Here is a 24,537-nt window from a genome sequence, read left to right as displayed (position 1 = left end):
CTTTTTGGCCTGTCAGATGTGGGAACAGGCCTCCGGATTTTTTCAGAACGCGATTGAGTAGACCACACCTACAGACCTAGAGTCTGGTACGATTGGGAGTTATCGAGTTATCGGATTGATCGAGCTGTTGGCTGTTTAGTGTCATAATTGAAACCATGGCCACCATGGAACGGAACGGTCAAGATAATCAAACATGTTTGATTGAATCTTTATTGCGTCAACAAAAGATTCAAATCTTTCAGAAAACACACATAACCTTTCCAGCCACGACTGAACACCGCGACCGCTGTTGACTACTTTGGACTTCCCATGATTGTCACAGACCTTTGATCCTTTCAGAATTAGGCTAAAAAAATGGGAGGTCTGTTCCCATCTTAAAGCAGTGTGATGTTTAAAGGCGAACTATGCAGGTTTTTTTCGGAGTCATTGGAATGGTTATATGACTTTTTTCGGGTTGAATGGTGGCCATATCGCTTAGCGCCTGTGAGCGGAAAAACCATGCTACTTTGGGCCGGCGGGGCCGACGGCCTCAGTGTCAGGAAGTACAGTATAACGAGTGTAACAAATTGCTTTACTGCATTTAAATACACACACACGCCTGGCACCGGCTAGAACAAGTTGCCAATACTGCATAGTTCCTCTTTAAAACAGAATCTCAACATCATCCTTCTAAAGACAGTGCCTCTCCCCCTCTCTCTCTGCCTCTCAGTCTCTCTCAGTTGTGAATGTAATTGGGTGGGGCATAAGCTGATGGAAAGTGCTATATGTTGCAGGGGAATGTCGGATTAGGGTAGGGGAAGCTGGCAATCCATTAATCTCACACAACTGAAAATGCTGGTCAGGATGTTGATACGATATCTATGTTTGAATCTTTGGTGGAAACAAGAACATGGGTACAGTACACTTTCTACAGGCAAATCGAGAGTGCTGTGTGGAGAAGGGTTTATTTTCTGTAATGTTTATGTGGGGGTTAGTTGGGAAAGTTCACTTTCTATGTGAACTAGTTCAAAGTTCAGTTCACAAATTTTAAAATGAACTAGTTCAGTTCATAGTTCATAATTCAAAATTTCAAAATTTAAACAGTCAATGTTTAAAGTGCTAAGATTGTTCAGAGTACTGCTTTACTAACGTAAAATATAATTAGGCCTACAATAGTTTCCTTGTTTTTGCATTGTTGCTTGATAAGTATATATACTCTTTGCATGAGAAATACTTCTCAAAACAACAGCAATTATATGCGTGCGGTTGTTTTGGGATGTTTCCCTCATGCAAGCATCATATACTGATAGAATATGCTATTTAATTACATTTCATATGAATGCCTGAATGTATGGATTCAGGAAATACAATACCAGCTTTTGTGAATGGTAAATGGCGGATCAGATCGTAAATCACTGATCTGGAGATTTTTAACTATCTTTAACTAAGACTAATTAATAGCTTTTGGCTGACTTTAATACGTAATGCTAGACAGTATTTTATATAGTCTGCTATATAAGTACTCATACCACGACTTAATTCTATGCCTCTATGTTTGATGATACCAAATTAATTAGTATTATTGCTACTAATTGCAAAAACTTTTTTTTTTCCTTGATCAATTGCACAGCAAATTATGAGATGATGCCCCGGGAATAATTTCACTCTACAGACCAGCATTGACCACGCGGACCGCGGCCCATATTTTGAGAAATTGTTACCTGCATGCTGCCATATTAAGGCCTTTTTACGGTGTGTTTTAGCCAGGTTTTTGCATTGGAAGGCTCTGTAGTTAAGTTAAGTTAAACTGAAAGAGCGTGCTGTTCACAGACACCAGAATGAACGACTTCACAGTAACGTTCATCAGGCAGTAATACAGTACGTTCAGTTCACGTTCGCTCAAAATATGAACTTTCGTTCAATGGACACGTTCAGGCGCAACACTGGTGGGGGTTTAGTTTTCACCTGGTCAAATGGATTGATTTTTGCTCCCAGCGTTTTTGGGAGAAAAAAAGTTTTTAAAGTCTAAAGTCCCTCTCCCTCTCTCTCCCTCTCTCTCTCCCTCCCACTCCACAGCCACGCGGGATGAGACACTGTGTGTGATCGCCAACCCGGCGTTCGTGGTCTACTCGTCCATCGTGTCCTTCTACGTGCCGTTCATCATCACGCTGTTGGTCTACGTGCAGATCTACGTGGTGCTCCGCAAGCGCCGGAAACGAGTCAACACCAAACGTTCCTCACACGGACCAGATGCAGACCGAGGGACCACACTTAAGGTGATACACTCTTCACACACACTCTCATCATAGACACTCTCATCACACCGCGTCCTGTTTAGTGTGTCCTTCACCCCACGTCCTGTTTAGTGTGTCCTTTGTCCCGCATCCTGTGTAGTGTGTCCTTCGCACTGTGTCCTGTGTAGTGTGTCCTTTGTCCCACACCTTGTTTAGTGTGTCCTTCGCACTGCATCCTGTGTAGTGTATCCTTCTCACTGCATCCTGTGTCCTTTGTCCCGCATCTTGTGTAGTATCCTTTGTGTCCTGTAAACTGTAAGCTCTATGCTATCTGTGCCCTGTCCTGTGATCTCTGTGCTGTAAGCTGTCTCCTTTGTCCTCTGTGTCCTGTGTGCTATAAGATGTCTCCTGTGTGCTGTGTCCTGTGTGCTATAAGATGTCTCCTGTGTCCTCTGTGCTGTAAGCTGTCTCCTTTGTCCTCTGTGTCCTGTGTGCTATAAGTTGTCTCCTGTGTCCTCTGTGCTGTAAGCTGTCTCTTGTCCTCTGTGTCCTGTGCCCTGTGTTGTATGCTGTGTGCAATAATAATAATGAACTAGATGTACCGCAGAGCGGTACAAAATATGACCGCCGCCCAGTCCAGCACATGTTTTCCACAAAAATAAGTCACGCTGAAAGGCATATATGATTCTAACTGTCTCACTGAATTGCATTATGCACACTCAACTCTCACTGGTATCTGCTAGACAACAAGTACCAAAACATGATTAGTTCATAGATTTCACATGTAATATACATTTTATACAAACCCACCCCCATCTTGCCTGTTCATAATTCTGAGAAATTCTTGAATTGTGTGCATGTGTGGGTGGGTGTGTGTGCGTGCATGTGCTTGTGTGTTTGCCTGTTTATGTGCCTGTGTGTGTGCATGTGCATTCATGCGTATATGTGTCTACTGTGTGAGTATGTGTCATACGTAGGATTACTGTGAATGTATGTGTGTGCGTGTGTATCTGTTTATGCACATGTGTGCATATGGAATGGGTTTACATGACACCTGGAGGCAAACATACACAAAACATTGGTCATCCTAGGCCCTACGGTTCTCAAGATATTCACAGAAAACTGTGTCTGCCCTACCCTCCTTTCGGGGGGTCCAGTCCAGCGGGGGGCTTACAGTGTCCCGGGAATCCTTGACGGAAATTTGGACATGCGAAAAAGAAAAAAAAAAGAAAAAATCTTCCAGATATCTGCCAGATATGACATTGTGATTATGACCGCTTCACGGTGGTCATAATAACGATGTCATATCTGGCATCTATTACAAAAGCGTATTAATGGGCTGAACAGGAAATTAAGACGTGTGTCACCTGACGTCTCCCAGGCAACTGAATGAAAGTGATAAGATGCCAGGGATGAATCCATTTTCCTGAGGGTGGGAGTGGGCGGGACTGGGCAAGGAGGATAAAAGAGTGATTAAGAGAGACTGGAGATTCACACCTTCCTACCACTGCTCACGGGAAGATGGACAGGGAGAAATTAAAAATCATTGGCAAAACCACACACACACACACACACACACACATACACACACACACACACACACACATGCAAATACACACACACACACACACAAACACACGCACATCCACACACCCACACACGTACAGTACATGGATGCACACACACACAGATATCCACACACACATCCACATCCACACACCCACACCCTCATGCTGTTGCCCATCTGTTTGATATGGCTGGGGCTGGCGTAACCATGCTGTCTGCTGCCTCTTGTTTCCCACAGAAATGCACTCAGCCAGAAGACGTGAAGCTGTGCACGGTCATCGTCAAATCCACAGGAAGCTTCCCCGTCAACAACAAGAATGTGGTGAGTGTGTCCACATCTGTGTGTGTTTGTGTGTATGTGTATGTGTTCATATATTTTATTAATTAAATCATTAAATCATCAAATCATTAAGACTTTCACATCACACATGTAAGTCTGGATGAGCATGTGTATGTGTGTGTGTGTGTGTGTGTGCGTCGTTAGAGATGCTTTTCAAGGGTTACAGCCAATGGACTCCGCGGTTAAACCAAGTGGATCAGGCGGGTGCGGAAGAAATATAATATTTTAATTAAATTGGCTGGTGGCGGTTGAACCAATCAAACGCATCACCCATATATATTAAAACAACCAGCGGATGGCGGGCGGGTGCGGTTTTGAAAATTGGTCAAAAAACGTTGGTGCGGATGGATGGCAGATGGATGATAAGTTTTGCTATGCGGTTACGGTTGCCGCGCATCTCTAGCGTGCGTGTGTGTTTATGAGGTAGTGGCAGAGGGCAGATCAGATTAGCAGGGATCACACACCTCTCATCACTGGTATTGACCAGGGCAGCGATTCAGCAGACGAATCAGCACACCGCTGTTTCAGCAACATCTACGGCTTCAGAGGCCAGGACCCAGATGTTTCTGTCAAGATGCATTCAGCTGACACATACAGTTAGACACCCGCACACACACACACACACACACACACGCATGCACGCACACACACACACTCACACACATACTCTACACATGCACACAAACACACACATGCACACACACACACACACACACACACACACACACACACACACACACACATACTCTACACATGCACACAAACACACACATACATACCAGGGTTTCCGTTGTCCGGTAATTACCGGACATTGGCCGGAAAAAAAATGAAATGTCCGACAAAATTAAATCTCTCTGGTCAAATTGTCCGATTGAAATTGGCTAATAATCCCGTCCCCCTAACGCAATCTGAATTTGAGAATAAGCCTTAAAATGTAAGCCTATATTAAAGCAATACGTCCTCTGGCTATGTTTTTAAATGTACAGGCTCTACCGTTTGAAAGCTATTAAACAAAACGCATAGCCTATGCTGCATTTCAAATAGGAAGCACATGCTTAAAACGTCCATGCATGTTAAACAACGAACAAATGAGTGAGGCGGTTCAAACATGGCCAGGCCCAGGCAGACTAGCCTTAAAAGTTTTTTCAGAGGCCAGACGCGATGGATGATGATAAATTGGTGACGTCTGAAGCCTCAGATGTCCGGTCAACTCCACCACCACCAGATAAAAGCAGAAGTGTCGGGCGATCTGTCGGAATCATGGATTCGTTGGAAGTGGAGTTGCAGCTTGTTGCGGCCGCTCCAAGACACTGTCATTCTCCATGTACACTGGACATGCAACTGTGTTCTGTAGCCTACCCAAAGCATACAGTAGGCCTATGCTTTCTCTGTCTATGATCTGCAGGGTTAGGGCCTCCTCAACGAGGAGATTGCTGGTCTGGATAATTTCCGGCACAATTAAACGGTATCATTGAACCGCGGACCGAAAGAAAAAGAAACTAACCATTTCCCAGAATAGGAAACATTTCTTAATTTATTGTTATCAAATAAAGAGGCATAGCATTAGCGGGTAGTGGTGTGAGCGCTCATTCTTGTGTGCGCGCATCTGTGCAAGTTAAACAGTGGAACCACTGGAGAGAACGTGGGTAGCAGCAACAAACAACGTAGCCTTTTTTAAAAAATGAACGAAGCGGACTCTTGCGGTCCATGAAAACATACAGGCTAGATCTTGTTAGGCATGTTTACGTAAGTTAGGCTAATGAACATGTTGCATTCTATTCAGCCTGATTATGTCATTCTTTAAGCGACATAGCCTGTCTCCTGTTTTCCTCAACTTGACTAATTAAGAAGCGATAATAGGATATTTGACCGGCATATCATCAAAATGTCCGGAAAACGAAACCTCACCATTTTTTTCTAGCAGAAACTCTGATACATACATAAACTTGCATATATGCTCTCTCTCTCTCTCTCACACACACATACTCTACACACGGACACTAACGCAAACACACACACACACAGACACACACACACACATAAACTTACGTGCTCTCTCTCTCTCTCTCTTACACACACACCCACACATACACATACACATACACAGTGTGCAATGCTTTGTTTCATAGATTTAATTACCTGATTGAGTTAGGGTTATTACAACTCAGTATGTGTAGCGATCCTTAGAGGACCTGGAATAACATCTCCTGCAGCCCAGCCCTCCCTCCTGCTGAAAGCAGCTTTTCACGCAGCTAATGACAACAGCTGTCAGCTGTCAAATAAAAATGGATTTGGTGTTGTTGTTGTTTTTGTTTTCTTTTACAGTTGATGTGTATGTGTGAGTGTATGATGTTCATTGGTGCAAGTGTAGTTGTGTGGGTGGGTAGCTAATCCTATCCCTGTGTTGTCAGATGCTGATTAAGGAGGTGGTGTGTGTGTGTGTGTGTGTGTGTGTGTGTGTGTGTGTGTGTGTGTGTACTGTATGTGTTGTCAGATCCTGATTAAGGAGGTGGTGCATCAGAAGGAGAGTGATGTGCAGCTGGGGGAGGCGCAGCACAACGCCAGGAGACCAGAGGGGGCGGAGAACCCCGACGCCAGCGGCTCCTCTTCCCCGGCCGAGCGCTCGCTGAAGGCCCAGCGCAACGGGAAACCTGGGGAACCTCACAGCGGAGCGGCCAATGGAGGGGACCCCAACGACAGAGAGCCCCAAGCACCACAGGCTCTCCAGACACACGCCCTGCCCAACGGCAAGACCCAGACGTCCCTGAAGAGCAGCAGCAAGAGGAAGATCTCCCAGCAGAAGGAGAAAAAGGCCACTCAGATGCTGGCCATTGTCTTAGGTGAGCCGAAAACATTAGCGTTTGCCAGTCGGCTAATACTGGCACATTCACATTCATGTGTGTTGTTTAGAAATAAATCCTTAGAAATAAATGAATAAAATTAATGAATGCACTATCTGCACTATATGCGAATCTTTGTCAAACGGTGTCGGGCCCTTCAGGTGATTTAAACATGTTGCTTACATACGGACATTATGTGTGAATTATGTGTGAACTACACCCATGCACATGAACAGAATATCGTGGGGCGAACTAGCCTAGCCACCTAGCAGAGTGCCGTTTTGAATAGCAAAGATGCATATCATATGGTATCATATGTTATGCTTAGCTTAAGGTGAACGAATCATTGGAGACTCACTAATTTGATTCTACAAAGACTTTACTCTACTTACAGACTTACACTAATGTCTGAAAGTGACTACAGTCTGTTTGTGTGTGTGTGTGTGCTGGTGTGTGTGAATGTGCTGTAAAGTAACTCACTCAGCTCACGTTTAAAGATCTGCACTTGCACTAAATAGAAACACTTTCCGATTCTACGATGTTAAAATAATCATTTTATTATTCCACTTCTTTCTAATGGCCCCCCTCTTGTGTGTCTCTCTGTGTGTGTGTGTGTGTGTGTGTGTGTGTGTGTGTGTGTGTGTGTGTTTGATAGGCGTATTCATTGTCTGCTGGCTGCCTTTCTTCATCACACACATCTTGAACATCCACTGTGAGGTCCCGATGGGGCTGTACACAGCGTTCACGTGGCTGGGCTACGTCAACAGCGCAGTCAACCCCATCATCTACACCACCTTCAATGTGGAGTTCAGGAAAGCCTTCATCAAGATCCTTCACTGCTGAGACACTCACACACACGTCGGAGACCATACACACTTACGCTGATACACACTCACACACACACTGCTGAGACCGTACACACTGATACACACTTACACACACTTCTGAGACTGTACACACTGAAACACACAAACACACATTTCACAGACAAAGGAAGAAATTAGAACTTGCCCAAGAGGATGGCTCCCTGTGTGCATTTGTATGCATGCATGTGTGTGTGTGTGTGTGTGTGTTTGAGTGTGTGTTTACCTGCATGTGTAGCCTGTCTGTGTGTGAGTGTGCGTGTGTTTGTCTGTGCGCGTGTGTAACTGCACGTTTAGCCTGTGTGAGTGTGTGTGTGTGTGTGGGGGTGTAAATGCTTGTGTATGAGAGAGAGAGAGAGAGAGTGTGTGTGTGTGTGTGTGTGTGTGTGTGTGTGTGTGTGTGTGTGTGTGTGTGTGTGTGTGTGTTTGCACCCCGCTGGCTGCATTTACCTTGAAGTGGATTGAGGAACAGTGGGGGATTATGCTAATGGTGGAGCCGGGACGGTGGCCGGACTTCAAATGAATGTAAATAAACTGACGTCTGTATTATAGAAGTCAAAAACGCTTTCTGAATTATTTAAAAATTGTCCCACATTCATTGCCAAATGAGTAACTCTGAAGCTGCTGACATGTATTTAGGCAAAAAAAACTCTTTGGACACACTGATACTACTGAAGAACAGACTGCAGAAAGCACACTCTGAGATTTAAACGTGTTGGATACATTGAAGCACAGACTGCAGAAAGCACACTCTGAGATTTCAACGTGTTGGATACATTGAAGCACAGACTGCAGAAACACACACACTTTAGACACACCCATTTGACTGAAGCAAGAACACAAGCAAGGACAGGTGACAAAGCACAGACTCCAAGAAACACACACACAGACATGCTGGTTAAAGAGACTTGAGAAACATACAGCAATGCCTGTGTGTGTGTGTGTGTGTTTGTGTGTGTGTATGTGTGTGTGGGGAATCACTCAGCACCAACTGCGGTGGTTGGGGCATGTGATAAGGATGCCCTACAATCGTCTGCCCCGCAGAGTGCTATATGGCCAGCTACACCAAGGTCAGCGTTCTGCTGGAGGCCAGAAGAAACGCTTGAAAGACCAATTGAAGACAGCGCTTTAAGAAGTGCAAAATCAAACCTGGGGACCTGGAGAGCATGGCTGCTGACCGCAACATCTGGCGGCAGTTATGTCTAGCTGGGACCCAAGCACTAGAGGAGGAAAGGACAGTCAAGAGACAACAGAGAAGGCTCAGGAGGAACACACCCATGACTGCCAGTAACACCAATACCATGTTTACATGCCCCACCTGCAATAGAGCCTGTGGATCCAGGATAGGACTATTCAGCCATCAGAAAACTCACCGCTAAAAGACAGAAGTGGATGTCATCATCGGATTCGATGGACAACAACAAGCAAGTGTGTGTGCGTGCGTGTTTGTGTGTGTGTGTGCATACTTCAATGTGTGTCAGCTGTGGCATCTGTCTGATATATTTCATAATCAGTGTTTACTTCAGAGCCTCCGTGTCTGTTTGCATAACAGAGACTTTATTGTTTTATTTGTTTGTTATTTATTTGCTGCAAACCTCAGTGTCTATTTTGGCGACACATCAGAGATTTTATTGTCTTATGAGTTTATCTCTTTGATGCCTTGTATGTATATTTCCTTTACTACTTAAGGAGTGGCACCATGTTATTCCACATCTCAACTCGCAGGAGATACTCAGCTACAAGATCTGGCAGACTTTATATATATTATAACTATAACTATTATTATTATTATTATTATTATTAATATTATTATATATAGTCATTATTATTCCATCTGTGCAGTTGCACTCAGACTATGATCTGTCTTGCATTGGAAATGTCTTGCATGTTTGCCGTGCTCTTCTCTTCTCATGAACTGTGATGTATGGTTCTCAAAAGCGAAACGAAAATAAGGAACAGGTCAATTCAACTGGAATTAAATGTGAGTGGAAACACCTGTGTCCTGCAGAACTCAGTGTGTGTGTGTGTATGAGTATAATCAGGGTGCGATTTGTAGGGGGGGATGGTGAGGATTTCCCCCCCTCTGGTTTTCCTATCCCTACCTCTGCTAAATTATTTTTATCGTCGGGGGGGACAACATTTATCCCCCTCTGCCCCTCATATGGATTAATGCTACTTCATATAAGTAAAGCGCTGCAACGTGAGAACAGTCTAGTAGGCTAGCCTACATAATAATCTGACATCAGAAACGCACCGTCACCTTCAGCACTGATGCTGCTGACACAGTGGCTGCGTGATAATTTGGCCTTGATCGTGCAGGACATTTCAGAATGTCGAGTGTGTAATCCATCATAAATGGCTAGGTTCAATGGAAAAGTTAGCTGGACAAATGAAAGAAAACGAGAAGGATTCAGTAAAGCATAATAATGTTTTAGAACCTTCAAAATTAAAAAACTGATGCAACTGAGATGACAACTGAGGACAACTGCACATAGAGTAGAACGTAGGCCTATTGTCCGAAGGAACCTACATTAAATGAGGAGATATTTGCTGAATGTCACAAAAAGTGTTACAGAAATTGCTTGGCATCGCTTATTCAATGGCTCTCTAACAAAACACCTGTAGTTCGGAGGACGAACGAGAAAGCACTCGTTTGATAAATCAGCCAGTAGTAGACAAATAACTTTTAGAAATAATCTGTACTGCAAAAACGAATGTTGGTGGGTATTTAAACTATCTAGCGGGTGTTTTAACAGCTGCAAGAAATAGAAGCTTCATGGTCTTTATGTTCTGGTTCGTAAATTATTTTCATAAAACTTCAAGTTGCCCTATAACTTTACTCTCCAAACTCTTCACTGCACTGCAGGCAATTAGCCTAACTGAGAGTATGATAGGCTATTTATTTTCTGTAGGCTACAATAAACACATTTATTTTTTCAACTTTTGCAATATTACGCACTTGGCTACTGAACGCAAATCAGCAGGAGAGAGAATGCACGTAGCCTACGCAGCGTGTAGCGCAATGTGTAGGCTATTTGGTTACCAACTAACACTGTTAGCCAATTCACTAACTTAAGACTTCAGTGCCATCATATACAACGTTTTTTTACACAACAAATACAGAAAGGATGGAGGCAGCAAAAGTAGAGAAGTCATTTCAGTTGGGGCAAGAACAAAGTGAATTTGTATGCTTGTCAAAACGTAGTCCTACCCTGCATTAGAGGAGCTGATCATCATACCAAGCACACTCGCTGTTTAAAAGTCATACACCACGGTAAACTAAAACTAAAATGTTACAAAGGTGGCAAAAATAATATATATTATTAGCCATGAATATGTTCGTTCGTTTTTTTTTGGTGGGGGAGGGGGGGGGGGTTACAAATGATATGCTTGCCCCTTGTGTGCATTCCTTGATGCCTGTGGGTGCATTTTATTAGTGTGTAGAAGATGTGTGTGTGTGTGTGTGTGTGTGCATATTTCAAAATGTATATGGGTCTGTGTCAGTCTGTATTTTTATGTGTGTGTGTGTGTGTGTGTGTGTGTGTGTGTATGTACGTGTGCATGTGTGTGCCTGTGTGTGAGGGTGTGGATATTTGTTTGATCTCCACCAGACACACAGACAGGTGGTGTCCATGAATGTCATGTACAGCCTGCACTAATGCAGCAGCGTAGCCGTTATAAACCTCCTCAGTTGCCATTGTGCCTCCTCTATTGTGCCACCCAAATGCTACACGCCACAAGTGGCTCTCAAACACCACAAACCACGACCAGCAACACATGAATAGTGTCTGCTATCACAGGTGGCAGAGACGTCGATATTTCCACTTAGCAGAATCAATCTCAGAGGGCAGATGGGTACTGAAAGGGCAGCTGGGGGCTCAGCTCTCTATCCACTTGAGGGAGTGTGTGTGTATGTGTGTGTGTGTGTTTGAGGGAAAGGACTCATTGGTGTGTGTTTGAGTGTGTGTTCAAGGATAAGGGATTTAAACTCTTAGGTTGGTTCTCTTTACATCACCAACTTAAAGGAGGAATTTAATATGTTTCCTCTTGGGCTTTATTAGTGCATCTGTTGGGGTCTGAATGTTCACTAGGGACATAAACAAATTGAAATTGTCCCAGTATTGATTTGGAAAGCAGAAACAAGCAGAAGCAACCTCGTTTTCTGGTCCCTGATCAACATCCTGTAGTTCCTATTCATCGATTATGGCATGAGGGCTGAACTCTGTATTCTCAACAACAGGCACTGTAGGCACCCGACCAGTAGGCCTCCACTCCTTTCCCCTCTCACTCCCTCAGTCCATCCTTTCCTCCTTCCTTCACTCTCATTCCTACCTTCCCTTCCTCCGTCCTTCCCTCTCTCTGTCCTTTTCTCTCACTCTTTGACTCTCTCTCTCATCTATAAGTATATCTCCCTTTGTCCTTCCATCCCACCCTCTCATCATCTCTCCTACTAGTATAGCCCAACAGAGTAACCGCCTGAAATTGAATGGTTGAAATGGGTGCTGTGGGCCCTCTAGATCAGTGTTTCTTAACTGGTGGGTCAGGCCCAAAAAGTGGGTCGTGGAACCGTTCTGGGGTGCGTTTCCCAAAACCATAGTGGTTAACCTGTTAGCATAGAACTTAGTTGGCAATGGGAAATTGCATTACAACCAACAAAGTTGCTAACTTAGTTAGAAACATGCCCCTGGGTGGGTCGCGGAGCTTGTGGTTAATAAATAAATAAATATATATATATATATATATATATCTGTCCACTTTTTATCTGCACTAACTAAACCTACCTTAAAAAAGTGCAGAAAGCCTGCAACCACCAGTGTGACACATCCACAAACATGACAAAATTAGGAGGCCACACCCACTACACACAGATCTGTGGAGTGACTGCATCCCACACAAAAAGGTCACAAAACAAATATTTTGCTGTAATAAGACACACTAAACCAAAAGTGGATTACAACAACCACAACACAAAATGGGTTACACTGCAGTCAACCATTACACAAAAATGTTGCCAACTTACACCAAAGCTGTATCCAACAAGTGACCCAATACAACAAATGTGGAGTGCACTTACAGTACCACAACACAATGGTCACATATAACAAGCTATTGCCTATTTAAGGGCCCGTCCACACGGAGACGCTTTTTAGGTTAAACGCAGAGGTTTTGCTTCGTCTTGGCCGAGCGTCCAAACGAATCCTGTAAACGCACTGCCCGAAACCGCGACTTTTTCTGAAACCTGGTCCCAGAGTGGAGAAATCTGAAACCAGAGCCCGTTTGAATTCGTTTAGACAGCTTAAACTGCACATCCTGTTTGGCGTATCGATGATGTCATCGCCACACCTCAGCTGCCCTGGACTTGCACTTATAGTATTGCCTAACAATACTAGTTTTCATACATGACATTACCTACGATTACACTCCGTAAGATAAATATCACAACTGGTGCTGCGCAGCGCCGATAGCTTATGACTTGGTGGACTGAACACTGTTTTTTCCCAGTGTTTTTTAATGCATTCTAGCTACTGTCAGTGACGTGAGAGAACTTAAGTTATTAGGAAAGTGCGGTGTAAGTTTAGGCTACATTAGTTTGTGCGTAGTGCCAGTGTCATTCATTTATTTTACATGTCTTACAGCATATATACGTGCATTCACAGTCGAGTGAAATCAGATATAAGCATACAAAGACGCTTAGAACTCACGTTAAGCCGATGGTAGCACACTTAATGTAAATGCGAAAAGATCGGTTTGGTACGTGTGGACTAGGCCTAAGAAACTAAGATATTCTGTCTGTTTGTAAAGCACAAACTTTGGTCAATTTCTGTAAAGAAACAGTGCCACCTATAGGCCTGGGGTATGAAGTAACGTGTTGAGTCGTGTTGAGATGGATCCGTTTGGACGCAAATATTCTTGATGCGGTTTCAGGGAAGACGGAGGAAAAAAAGATCGGTTTTGTACGTGTGGACTAGCCCTAAGTCCTCAACAGAGCTACACACTTACAGTTAACCTCACCTCATGGATGTTCAATCCCGGACAAGCCCCCATTTCTTACGCACCACCCTTGGATGGACCTATTGGGGCGAACAACAGCTCACCACTGACCCATATCAATAATCAATACCACCTTAAAAATGACCCAACCTGTTGGATTTATTCACAACAACACAAACAAGAGAGTAAGACCAGCCAGCAGTCCCCACACCTGAAGCCTCCTCAGGAACAGGAACCAGGAGACTTTACCTGCTGCTTGATCACCTGGCCAGGTGCTCCTAATCACATGCAATGCACCTGAGCAGAGAGAACTGGAGAGGAACAAGGACAAACCACACTGGGAGCACAAAGTCAGCACAGGGAACACACACAGTCATATGAACATGGGCAAACTCACTCTCTGTTTCATTTGGCAGCTGAAGACTGGAGCCTGCCCATAGCAACGGCAAGTGACCCCCCTCCACACACACACACACAAACACACACCTGCCTATAAGAGGTGGCAGGCAGCGACAGCTGAGCCAAGGCAAGGTGTTGTGTCTGGTTTTCTAATACATTAATAAGTCTGTTCCAACCACCAGTTTAACAATAACAGAAGGCAAATCCACTGGAGGGAAAACAAAGTCTCTCTCGCTCTCTCAGTCTTTCTCTTTTCCCTCTCCTCCCCTTCTTTCTTCAATCTTTCTGTCCCTACCCTAGAGTCTCTTTCTCTCTCACTCTCCTTTTCCCATTCCCTTACTTCCATTCTTCTTCTCTTCTTTACCACTCTCATTTCTATCCATCTCCCTATCTTTCTTCCTCTCTGCCTCTCCCTCTCTACCTCCCTCTCCCTATCTTTCTTCCTCCTCTCCCTCCATCCCTATCTCTTTCCTCTCCCTCTCTCTCTCTCTCTCTCTCTCTCTCTCCCCTCTTCCGTATTCTCCAGCAAAGCGAATTTGCAATCAATAATAGTAGACATCAGAAATCACTGTTTTGACATAATGTGCATTCACTGCCATACACTTATTCAGAAGAATCGATTGCCTGCATTTCTGTTCATGACCCCCTCATCCTTCTGTTGGAATGATTTAAGCATCTCAGGCTTTCATATCTCACCCATGTACAACTCTACAGCTTTTTAGGCTGAGGGCTTTGTGAAATCCCCTCAGAATGCCTCTATGAAATCCCCTCAGAATGCCTCTATGAAATCCCCTCAGAATGACTCGAAACGCACCTGGAACAAAGTGTCCTGTTCCACCACTACCACCACGAGCATCACGCACTTTGCGTAGGGCACCAAGGGACAGAGGAGGCACCACAATTTAGCCAGAGTAGCTTTACTGCAAACTGCTTGTCACTCTTAAGAGATTGTTTACAATGTCAAACTGCACCAACAGCATCTTACATATAACAGATCTAACTTGAACTTTAGGTTACTTGAAACACATTCCACTCAGATAGCTTGGTGACTACCAGGTTCATAATTTTTAATTGCAAACAAAAAATATCTAGCTAGCATCATGTCATCACATGCTTCTATTTCCAAAATAATTAAGGTTGTTTACAACTTAAAAGTATGCTTATCATTGTTAATATTGTGCTATAAATGTGGCACAAACAATGTTAGAGTTTGTGGACTAGCGCTGGCAAAATATTATGAATACTGTAGTAGACAATGCTCTTAAAGTGACAGTGCACCATTTATAAATGAGTTAAACACAATCAAATATTTGTATTTGTAGTATTTGTTAAGAAATTACTATTTTAAAACTAAATGACTTATAATTTATAGTCATTATTATAATTTGAATAATATAAAACAGTGTTTTTCTTCTTTAGGGGGCGCCAGCGGCAGCACTGAAAGTGTCCCTCATTTGGGGTTGAGGAAGTTGGCAAACCTAATGCATATACACACACACACACACACACACACACACACACACACACACACACACACACTCATACATCATTTTCACTAACTGGGTTTGACTACCCTCACCCCCGAACAGAAATACGCAGAATCAATTCATTTTAAAACTTTGATCACTCCCAACAAAGTTCTGAAGGCCTTCTCACTAACAAGCGTTGCCGAAGAATGATGTACATGCCCTCACAAAAACACAATCAAACATATGCACATGTAGCCTGTTCACACACACACACACACACACACACACACACACAGAGTCGTCCCTCTGTCTCGTCTGTCTCCAGCGTCGTGATGAGTCAGGGACATCCCTGAGACGATGTATGGTTCTCGACACCATGTCTCATCGCTCGGGCGCGGCGCTTCTGTATGAATCAGGCCACTGCTCTCATCCAGGCGCCGTGAATCACAAAGGCCTTATCAGCATACAGAGGCAGTGGACTGTGTGTGTGTGTGTGTGCAGCCCACTGTAACTGGGTCAGAACGTCCATTACAGAGGGACCGCGCCAGCAGGTAGCCCACAGGAGCCGCCACACACACACACACACACACACAAATAATGTACCTGCCAATCTTCACACAGAGGCTTGTCTGTTTTACCACCTAATTATGTCATCAAAAATGTTTATGTGACTATATCATCAGTATACTTAATGGCGGTGGTGGCTCAGGAGGTAGAGCTGTTCTAGAGTTGTTTAGTAATGGGAAGGCTGCTGGTTCGAGCCCGGCTCCTCCTGACTCTGTCTGAGTGTTCTAGAGCAAGACATTAAACCCCATCTGCTCCCTATGTGCTGGTTGGCACCTTGCATGGCAGCCTCCGCCCTCAGCCTGTGTGTGAGAGGCATTACTCTGTAAAGTGTAGTATGAGTATATACTCTTTTGATCCCGTGAGGGAAATTTGGTCTCTGCATTTATCCCAATCCGTGAATTAGTGAAACACACTCAGCACACAGTGTTCGGAGGAGTAGAAAAATGCTATATAAATCCAGTCCATTTACCATAACTGTTACAGCGTGAGTAATCATGTCATCAATTCTATCACAGTGTGACCATCATCGATAACTATATAATCAATTTGCTATATTTTCAATTTGCTCACAGCTACAGTTTAATCATGTCACCACAAGTTAAAACACCCAGCATGAAACGCAGAGCTAACAATGACAGGCCTGAACAGTAGTGTCCTCATCAAACACGTTCAAACGACTAATGGTGTCACCTCTCATTGGCAGTACGGAGATAAGACTGTTTAGACAGCTACACACACACTGCGAGGCTTATAGAGGTTGATTTTGTGTGGTTGTGTGTGTTGATATGTGTATGTCTGTGTCTGTTTGTGTGTGTGTGTGTGTGTGTGTTAGAGATGCGCGGCTGGCGGTTACAGCCGCAAAAAAAATATTTTAATTAAATTTGGGCGGGTGGCGGTTAAACCAAATTAAAAAATATATATACATTGTTAAATATTGTTACCTACATCCGAAAAAAAACGAGCACTTTGAAATAGTCAAATTTTCATCAGGGAGTAATTTGGCCTAGTCGTGTCTATGCATATTTTTAACTTTTAGAAAGCAATACTGTGCAAACTCAACATGCAAGAACAGTCATGCGTATAATAGTGCAAATAATAGTGAATTTCATAACAACTTAGTGGAGGACTTTTTGCAGATGAGGGAGGAAAAAACGCTGACGCCTTGGCCCTGCCCACCTCCACAACAAAGAAGATTGATGAAGAACATTGTACCAGTTCTCAGACCAGACCCAGCAGAGTTGGTGACCAAAAGACAGTCACGCTTCAATCCAATATAATTGTTTTTTTTTTTTTTACATTTACATTTAATTATTTCACATTGTTTCTAGGTGTTTTATTTAAGCCATTTCTAAGAGTAATGTCAATGTTGCAATGGTGTACATAGTCATTATAAATATTGGTAATGGTCTCCCTAGGGTGGCTAATGCCCCCAATGTTGTTTTTATTTACATGTATACTGTAATTATACGTATACTCTACTGCTCTTCATACTATTCATCCTGGACATACACTCTTTTTCTTTCCTATTCTTACTACTCTTATAATGTTACTGTTTTTTTATATTTCTATGACAGTAGGCTATATTTATATCTCTTACTGGCCTTGTGAGTGAGTGAGTTTTGTACTTTTGAGAGCAAAGATTGACCAGAGTCAAATTCCTTGTTTCTTTCACAAACTTGGCAAATAAAGCTGATTCTGATTCTGATAAGGACCAACTTTGTATTTATTTGTTAGGACTAATCTTTACTTTTTATACAAACACTTTCACACTTATAAACAATTTCACCTGATATTATGGTGTTGTTCTTCATTCACAAACAGCATAAACTTATGAACTTCGAACATTAGGCCTACTTACGAACATCATATAACTTTAATGGCCTACATTTTGGATTATTTACACAAATTTTGGATTATTTACACAAACAACTGTTTTTACATGAAAATTTAAAGAAATATAGTCGTCACATTATTGTGTAAAGATCCTCTGACTCCTTGAGACCGTGGTACCACTGGGTGATGGGTATGCCCTTCTTATTGCGGTGACCACACAGCTTGGCAGAACTACCCTCTTGCCACGTCCAAGGCGCTGTCCTTTGAGGGCCCATTCCAGGACCACCCGATATGCCATAAGCCTGCATTGGCTGGGGGAGGGGTGCAAACAAGAGCGAAATAAGATTGAGGGTCTAGCCTCGGTAACAACTAACTTACAACTTAGTTACAGTAGCCTAACTGTTGCACATTGCAGTCAATATATTTAAATGGGGTGGGGGTGTAATATGCTATATCAGTGATGGAATGTACTTAAGTAAATTTTCCACATATTTGTACTTTACTTAAGTAGAATTTATAGTGCATACTTTTGACTTTTACTTCGTTACATTTTACAGCAATTATCTGTACTTTTACTCTGCTACATTTCTACAACACCATCGTTCCTTTTTACGATACATTTTATGATCAGTTTTTTTTCTCTCTGACAAACATTTGTCAGAGAGAAAAAAAACTGATCATAAAATGGTCATAAAATGGACCAAACGTGTTTGTTTTACCAGGGGGCGGGGTTGCTACCAAAGATTCTGGAGCGCTACGTGCCCAGCTTCTAAATCTTTGACACATAAGCTTCTAGTCTAGACCAGGCAAAGCGTGAGCTTGTAGCCATCTGCATTCGGTGGGCTATATTCACCAGACCCATGGCTACACTGGACATGCAACTGTGTTCTGTGCCTTTCTGTTATCTGCAGCGTTAGGGCCTCCTCTCCGATAAGATTGCTATCCAAGGATCAGCGAAGTTACAGGCTATGCCCGTGCTTCTGTCACACGTCTGATCATTTGCGGCACAAATGAATGGTAGACTATTATAGAACCGCTGGCCGAAAAAAAACTTTTCCAGATTAGGAAATATTTCTTAATTGTCTGTGATCAAATAAAGAGGCATAGCCTACAATTGGGGGGTAATTGAGCGCTCATTCAATGTCTCTGTGTGTCTGCGCAAGTGAAACTGAACCTAATTATAAAGACGCCTTTCTCAGCAACTTTTCTGTTCAATCAGCAGAATTGGCATTACGATCCACCCGACGTTTCCCTTGTCTACCCGTTAAAATTCAGGCTCTCGTGTTTTGCTGAATGATATTTTACTCAGCAGATCACCCTATAGATAACCAGAATTCGTCTCTAGAATTGTAGGTCAGAATGTAAACTGGGCCACGGATGGTAGGCTAAGCACAATTTCATTAGCTTAAAACTATCTAGTCGAGTATAACCTAAAACTAGCTTAAAGGGACACCAGGCAAGCCTGATGCTTTTTCTCTACGAAACTCTCCCTCGCTCAGTCTGAAGCTCTTTTCCTTTTCTTTGCGTCTTCCGTCAAGGGTTTTCACTGCTTCTTAGATAGATAGATAAATAGATAGATACTTTATTGATCCCCAGGGGAAATTCTTTGCCGGCTCTGCCATTATACACACGTTTGCAACAATCTCTAGCGTTTTGTTAGCCTGCCTCTGTGCTGTAAACTGATACTGCTTCGGTCGGCGGGTAGGATACACGGAACTTGCAAGTGGGATATTCTTCCGACAGGCAGTAGGGGCGAGCAATAGAGAGAGCCTTCATTCGCCCCGTAATGAGTCATTTAACCATATACCGACTTACGAAGATGATTAATTAACACGAAAACGTTGCCTGGTGTCCCTTTAATTAAAATGCCACAGCCCATACTGATTTTTTATTAGAATATAGATATTAAGAGAATAAATCATTATGCAAATACTTTTACTTTTAATACTTAAAGTACATTTAAAAACAGGTAGGCCTACTTTTTACTTTTACTTAAGTAGGGTTGTCATTGTGGTACTTTTACTTTTACTAAAGTAAATATTTAAGTAAAAATTTCATTTTTACTTAAGTACTGAGTTTCAATACTTCCTCCACCACTGTAGGCTACAGTGGTGGAGGAAGTATTGTAACTCAGTACTAAAGTAAAAGTACAAATTCACAGAGAAATATATATATCTACAACGTTTAAGCTACTTACTCTGTAGATAGACATCCATCTGGCCCCTCCGTTTCAGCAAACGTCTTTTGTCAACGACAATACTTTTCACTGAGTGGAATGAGTCTACTACAACTCAACTAACTTCATTCTTTTCCCACGTGCGACACACACCACTTTTTGAATGGTCACGTGCACAGTCCTCCTTCCGTCAACAACACGATATTCTTATGATTTTATCTTATTGTATTATTTCATTGTATTTATTTTTATTATTATTTATTTATTCTTTTTTACTTTCATGTCCTGTAGGCCTAGGTTTTTTTTTCTGTTAACCATTGTATTCTTTTAATACGGAGCCCTAGAGGTGTCATCGCAAAATGTTTTGCATGTTGAGAGAATGTCTTCGTTTTACTACATTGTCTTCGTTTTACTAAATTGTGCTCACGTTTAACTATATTGTGCACTCGTTTTACTAAATCGTACGCTCGTTTTACTAAATTGTGCGCTCGGTTTACTAAATCGTGTGTGCAATTTATTATATTGTGCTCTCGTTTTACTATAGTGTGCGCTCATTTTACTAAATTGAGCTCTCATTTTAAGCATAGTAAAACGAGGGCACAATTTATTAAACGAGTGCACCATTTACTAAAACGAGGGCACGATTTATTAAAACGAGAGCACAATTTGTGAACATGGTTATAGAACATTGTGACCACGATCATCGTGGCCACAATTTGTAAAACGTGCACTCAATATTGTCTTGACACATGTAAACATGAGCACGTTATAGTATATTCGAGATCTCGATCTACTAAAACGCACCCACGAATAATTAAAACGTGGGCTCGAAGAAATTAAATTGTGTGCACAAAAATTTAGTGTGGTGTCAGGGGGTATCTCCGGGAATGACGTCGGGAGGTGTGTCGCTTGTAGTGACGTAGGGGGAATCTCATTGATTGCAGTGCACCTGGATATAGCCCTGTTAGGTAGGCTATAGGTGGGAGAGCAGATGATTGTGTGTGTTTGCACAAGCCCCTTGCCATCTTCGTCCAGCTGAATGTTTGCCGAAGTTTTGAGTGTTTGTTGAGGTCCAAGTTTATGCAGAGCTGTGGTGTTTATCGCGAACGGTGTGAGCTATAGCGAGTGAGAAGCTGAGCATCGTTTACGCCACTGTTTATGTCTCGTTTTATAGTCCATATCAAAGCTTACCTCGTTGTGTGCATCATATCGGTGTGCGGGTGGGTTATATGGTGAGGCCCATCGGGCGCTAGAGGGAACCTTATTGTATTGGGTGGGGTATTAGGCTACTACTAATACGCAGTAGCCTTTGTACCAACAGCAGTAGGTCTACGTGTTGTAATTGTTTGGGAGCTTGTCGCTGTGTGTGCTTCGATTGCCTTCTAGACCTCACAGTTAACGTAGGCTTTAGTCAACAATCCAGGAGGTAGTGGAAACCGGTTATTACAACAGAGCCCAAGTAGCCTATGTAGCCTAGTAGAATTTCCCCATTATGGGTCTCCATAGCTCCATAGCTCCACAGGTGCCCCTGCTACAAAGAGTAGAATTCCGCTATAAACCATCCTGACCACCTAAAGGCTTTAATTAGCTGCCTACGGTTATCATCACATTACCAATATGAACTGTCACAGACAGCTGTAGGCCTAGTCCATGCCAAGGTAACACAAAGTTGCCACCACAGCACAGCGAGCGGTGAGAAAATGTCGGGAATTACTAAATGTGAGCACGAAATACATATTTCGAGAGCTCAATTTAGGCCTACAACGGGGTCACGTTTTATTAATTCGAGGGATCAATTAAAGGAAAACGTGCTCACGTTTTATTATTTCAAGGGCTCAATTAAAGGAAAACGTGCTCACAAATTATCACGACCAGAACAAATATCACTTAAAGTGAGCTCTCCCGGGCTCCGTATTTTAACTATTTATGCATGATTTAATTTTTGATAACAGTTGATGTTGTGTCGCTATACTGTACCTCTGATGAGTTTGATTATTTTTTTTAATTTTTTTTTTAAAAAAACACGAGATTCTCGGTTTAAAATGGCTTTGCCCGGAAAACAAACTGAAACAGGTAGGGCTCTATCCTGCACTCCAGCGCAATTGACTTTGTATACTCACGCTTTTGTCTTTCCTATTTTGCAGTCAGTGCATATTGGAATTCTCCCTCCACAGGTACATGTCTGTAAATTAGGGAATTCGATTGCGCCCACAGGGCGGTTCAGCGAAAAGACGGGGCGTGTTCCAGCGCAAACGTTCCCTGTTGATATTTTGCAGTTTCAGTTCAGAGAAGTGATGTTGAACTGCATGCCGATGCCATTTTACCCAAATGCCCCAGCAGCAGCACGGGAGAGAAGAGATTATCTGACAGAAGATATGCATTGTCTATAGAGAGGTAATTTTAGATTACATTGCAAAAATATCACCATGCATTCATAACCTCGTGATTCAGTGAGAGTGATCCCAAAACATCGGAAAGTATGTCTTTGTGACAATTCTGTATTACATTTTGTCATGAGGAAAAATCAATAGCTAACTGTTCCCAACTAAACAGTGCTTATAGCGCTGTAAACGCTCCTGGCTGCGCCTGGCAAATACGCCACCATAATAGCAATCAGCTATGGAACAAGCGTGCCTGTTGTTAAAGGGAATGTGAGATGACGCTCTGTAATGAACAGTGTTCCATCTAGGGTTGCAAAATTCCGGGAATTTTCAAAGTTGGAAACTTTCCATGGGAATTAACGGGAATATATGGGAATTAACAGGAATAAACGGGAATTAATGGGAATAAACTGGGATTTTTTAAAATGGCAAGTTAGTCTATAACAGGGAACTTAAATGTAGTGGCCAAAACCCCATCTTACAGCATAATATTAGTTAAAACAACCTGATTTAATGCAATTTCAGTCAAATTTCTACCCTGCACATATGTCAATCACATGCACACAGCAATCGGCATAGGCTGCTAGACATAAAGGAAATCTATGGTGTGTTCATATGCATGGGGAAAATTTTTTCCAACCAATCAGATTTTGTTGTTGAGTGGTGTAGTGTATCTTGGGCAGTTCAGTGTTGCTAGTTTAGCACACTAGTAAACCATAGGCAGAGAATGGGATTCCTGCTAGCATGCTAGCTAGCTTTGTATGCTAAGCTAAGCAAAAATCCGAACATACAAATCATATTGCTTATTACGAAACAAAATGTTAATGTTTGTATATGAAACAGTTTGTATGAATTACCCAAAATGCCATGTTAATTTCCGTAAATTCCCATTATTCCCTTTAATTCCATGAAAGTTTCCAATTTGGAATATTTCCAAAATTCCCCAGCTTAACTTCCCATGGTAAGTTTCGGAAAGTTTTCGAAATTTACCGAAATTTTTCCCTTTGCAACCCTAGTTCCATCACACCTCGTCATTTTGGAACACCTTGGCGGATTTACCCCCATTGTATTTACATTATAATTGGGGGGGGGGTAGGTGTTCCAATGACGCACGCCACACACACACACACACGCACACTAAAGGTAACAAAAAGTTTAATTTAAATAGCCTATGGTATCCCACCAGCATTGTTTCCTCACCAGTGTAAGTGTAACGGATGCCAGCTAGCTTAGCTGTGCTTGTGGAACGTTGGTAAACCTCACTCCCCGACGCCTCAAGACTGCTGCTGGCATGCGAGCCAGTAGCCTGGGCTATTGGCTCAATTGTTAGCGCGCTCGCCTCCCGATCCGAGGTGCTGCTGTTAGCGGGTTCGAGTCCGGGTGTGTGCAGGGCTGAATCGCGCAGGTTCAACACAACGCAGGTTACATAAGGAAACCAGTGTAAAGAAACTACCCATTAATTAGATGTGCAAGGCAAGTAGGCAGCATTTTATTTAGGCTATTTATTTATTTTTGTCCCTGTGCACGATCGGAGTTCACTGCTGATATTCTGGGGATACAACATAGCCAATAGGCTATAGGGACTTTAGCCTTTAAATATCTTTGCTGCATTGGATCAGTCTCCTTTCTAGAACAGGCAAGAGTTTAATGGCAGTTTAATCTAGTCTCGTGTCAGCAGAGCCTTGCATCGTCCATAGACCTTAAAACAACCAATGGATGGCGGGCGGGTGCGGTTTTGAAAATTGGTCCAAAAATGTTGGTGCGGATGGATGGCGGACGGATGATGAGTTTTGTGATGCAGTTGCAGATGAAATAATAACCCATCTGCGCATCTCGATTGTGTGTGTGTGTGTCTGTATGTGTTTGTGCGTGTGTGTGTGTGCATGTGTGTGTGTGTGT

At 42.8% G+C, this 24,537-nt stretch overlaps 1 protein-coding gene across 1 annotated transcript in view; it reads left to right on the top strand.

The window, feature by feature from the left end:
* Nucleotides 1-8,108, top strand: part of drd2a (dopamine receptor D2a) — a 29,827-nt gene extending 21,719 nt beyond the window's left edge. Inside the window, exons 5-8 of the mRNA XM_048266323.1 lie at nt 2,056-2,255; nt 4,018-4,101; nt 6,614-6,959; nt 7,615-8,108. Of these exons, the coding sequence (XP_048122280.1) occupies nt 2,056-2,255; nt 4,018-4,101; nt 6,614-6,959; nt 7,615-7,802 (818 nt within the window). The 3' untranslated portion in view covers nt 7,803-8,108. The remainder of the gene's footprint in view (nt 1-2,055; nt 2,256-4,017; nt 4,102-6,613; nt 6,960-7,614) is intronic.
* The last annotated feature ends 16,429 nt before the right edge of the window (nt 8,109-24,537 follow it).

The sequence above is a fragment of the Alosa alosa genome, chromosome 16 (genome assembly GCF_017589495.1).
Source record: "Alosa alosa isolate M-15738 ecotype Scorff River chromosome 16, AALO_Geno_1.1, whole genome shotgun sequence".
Taxonomy (NCBI): domain Eukaryota; kingdom Metazoa; phylum Chordata; class Actinopteri; order Clupeiformes; family Clupeidae; genus Alosa; species Alosa alosa.
Note: the sequence above shows the minus strand (reverse complement) of the source record. Positions and strands in the feature narration are given on the sequence as shown.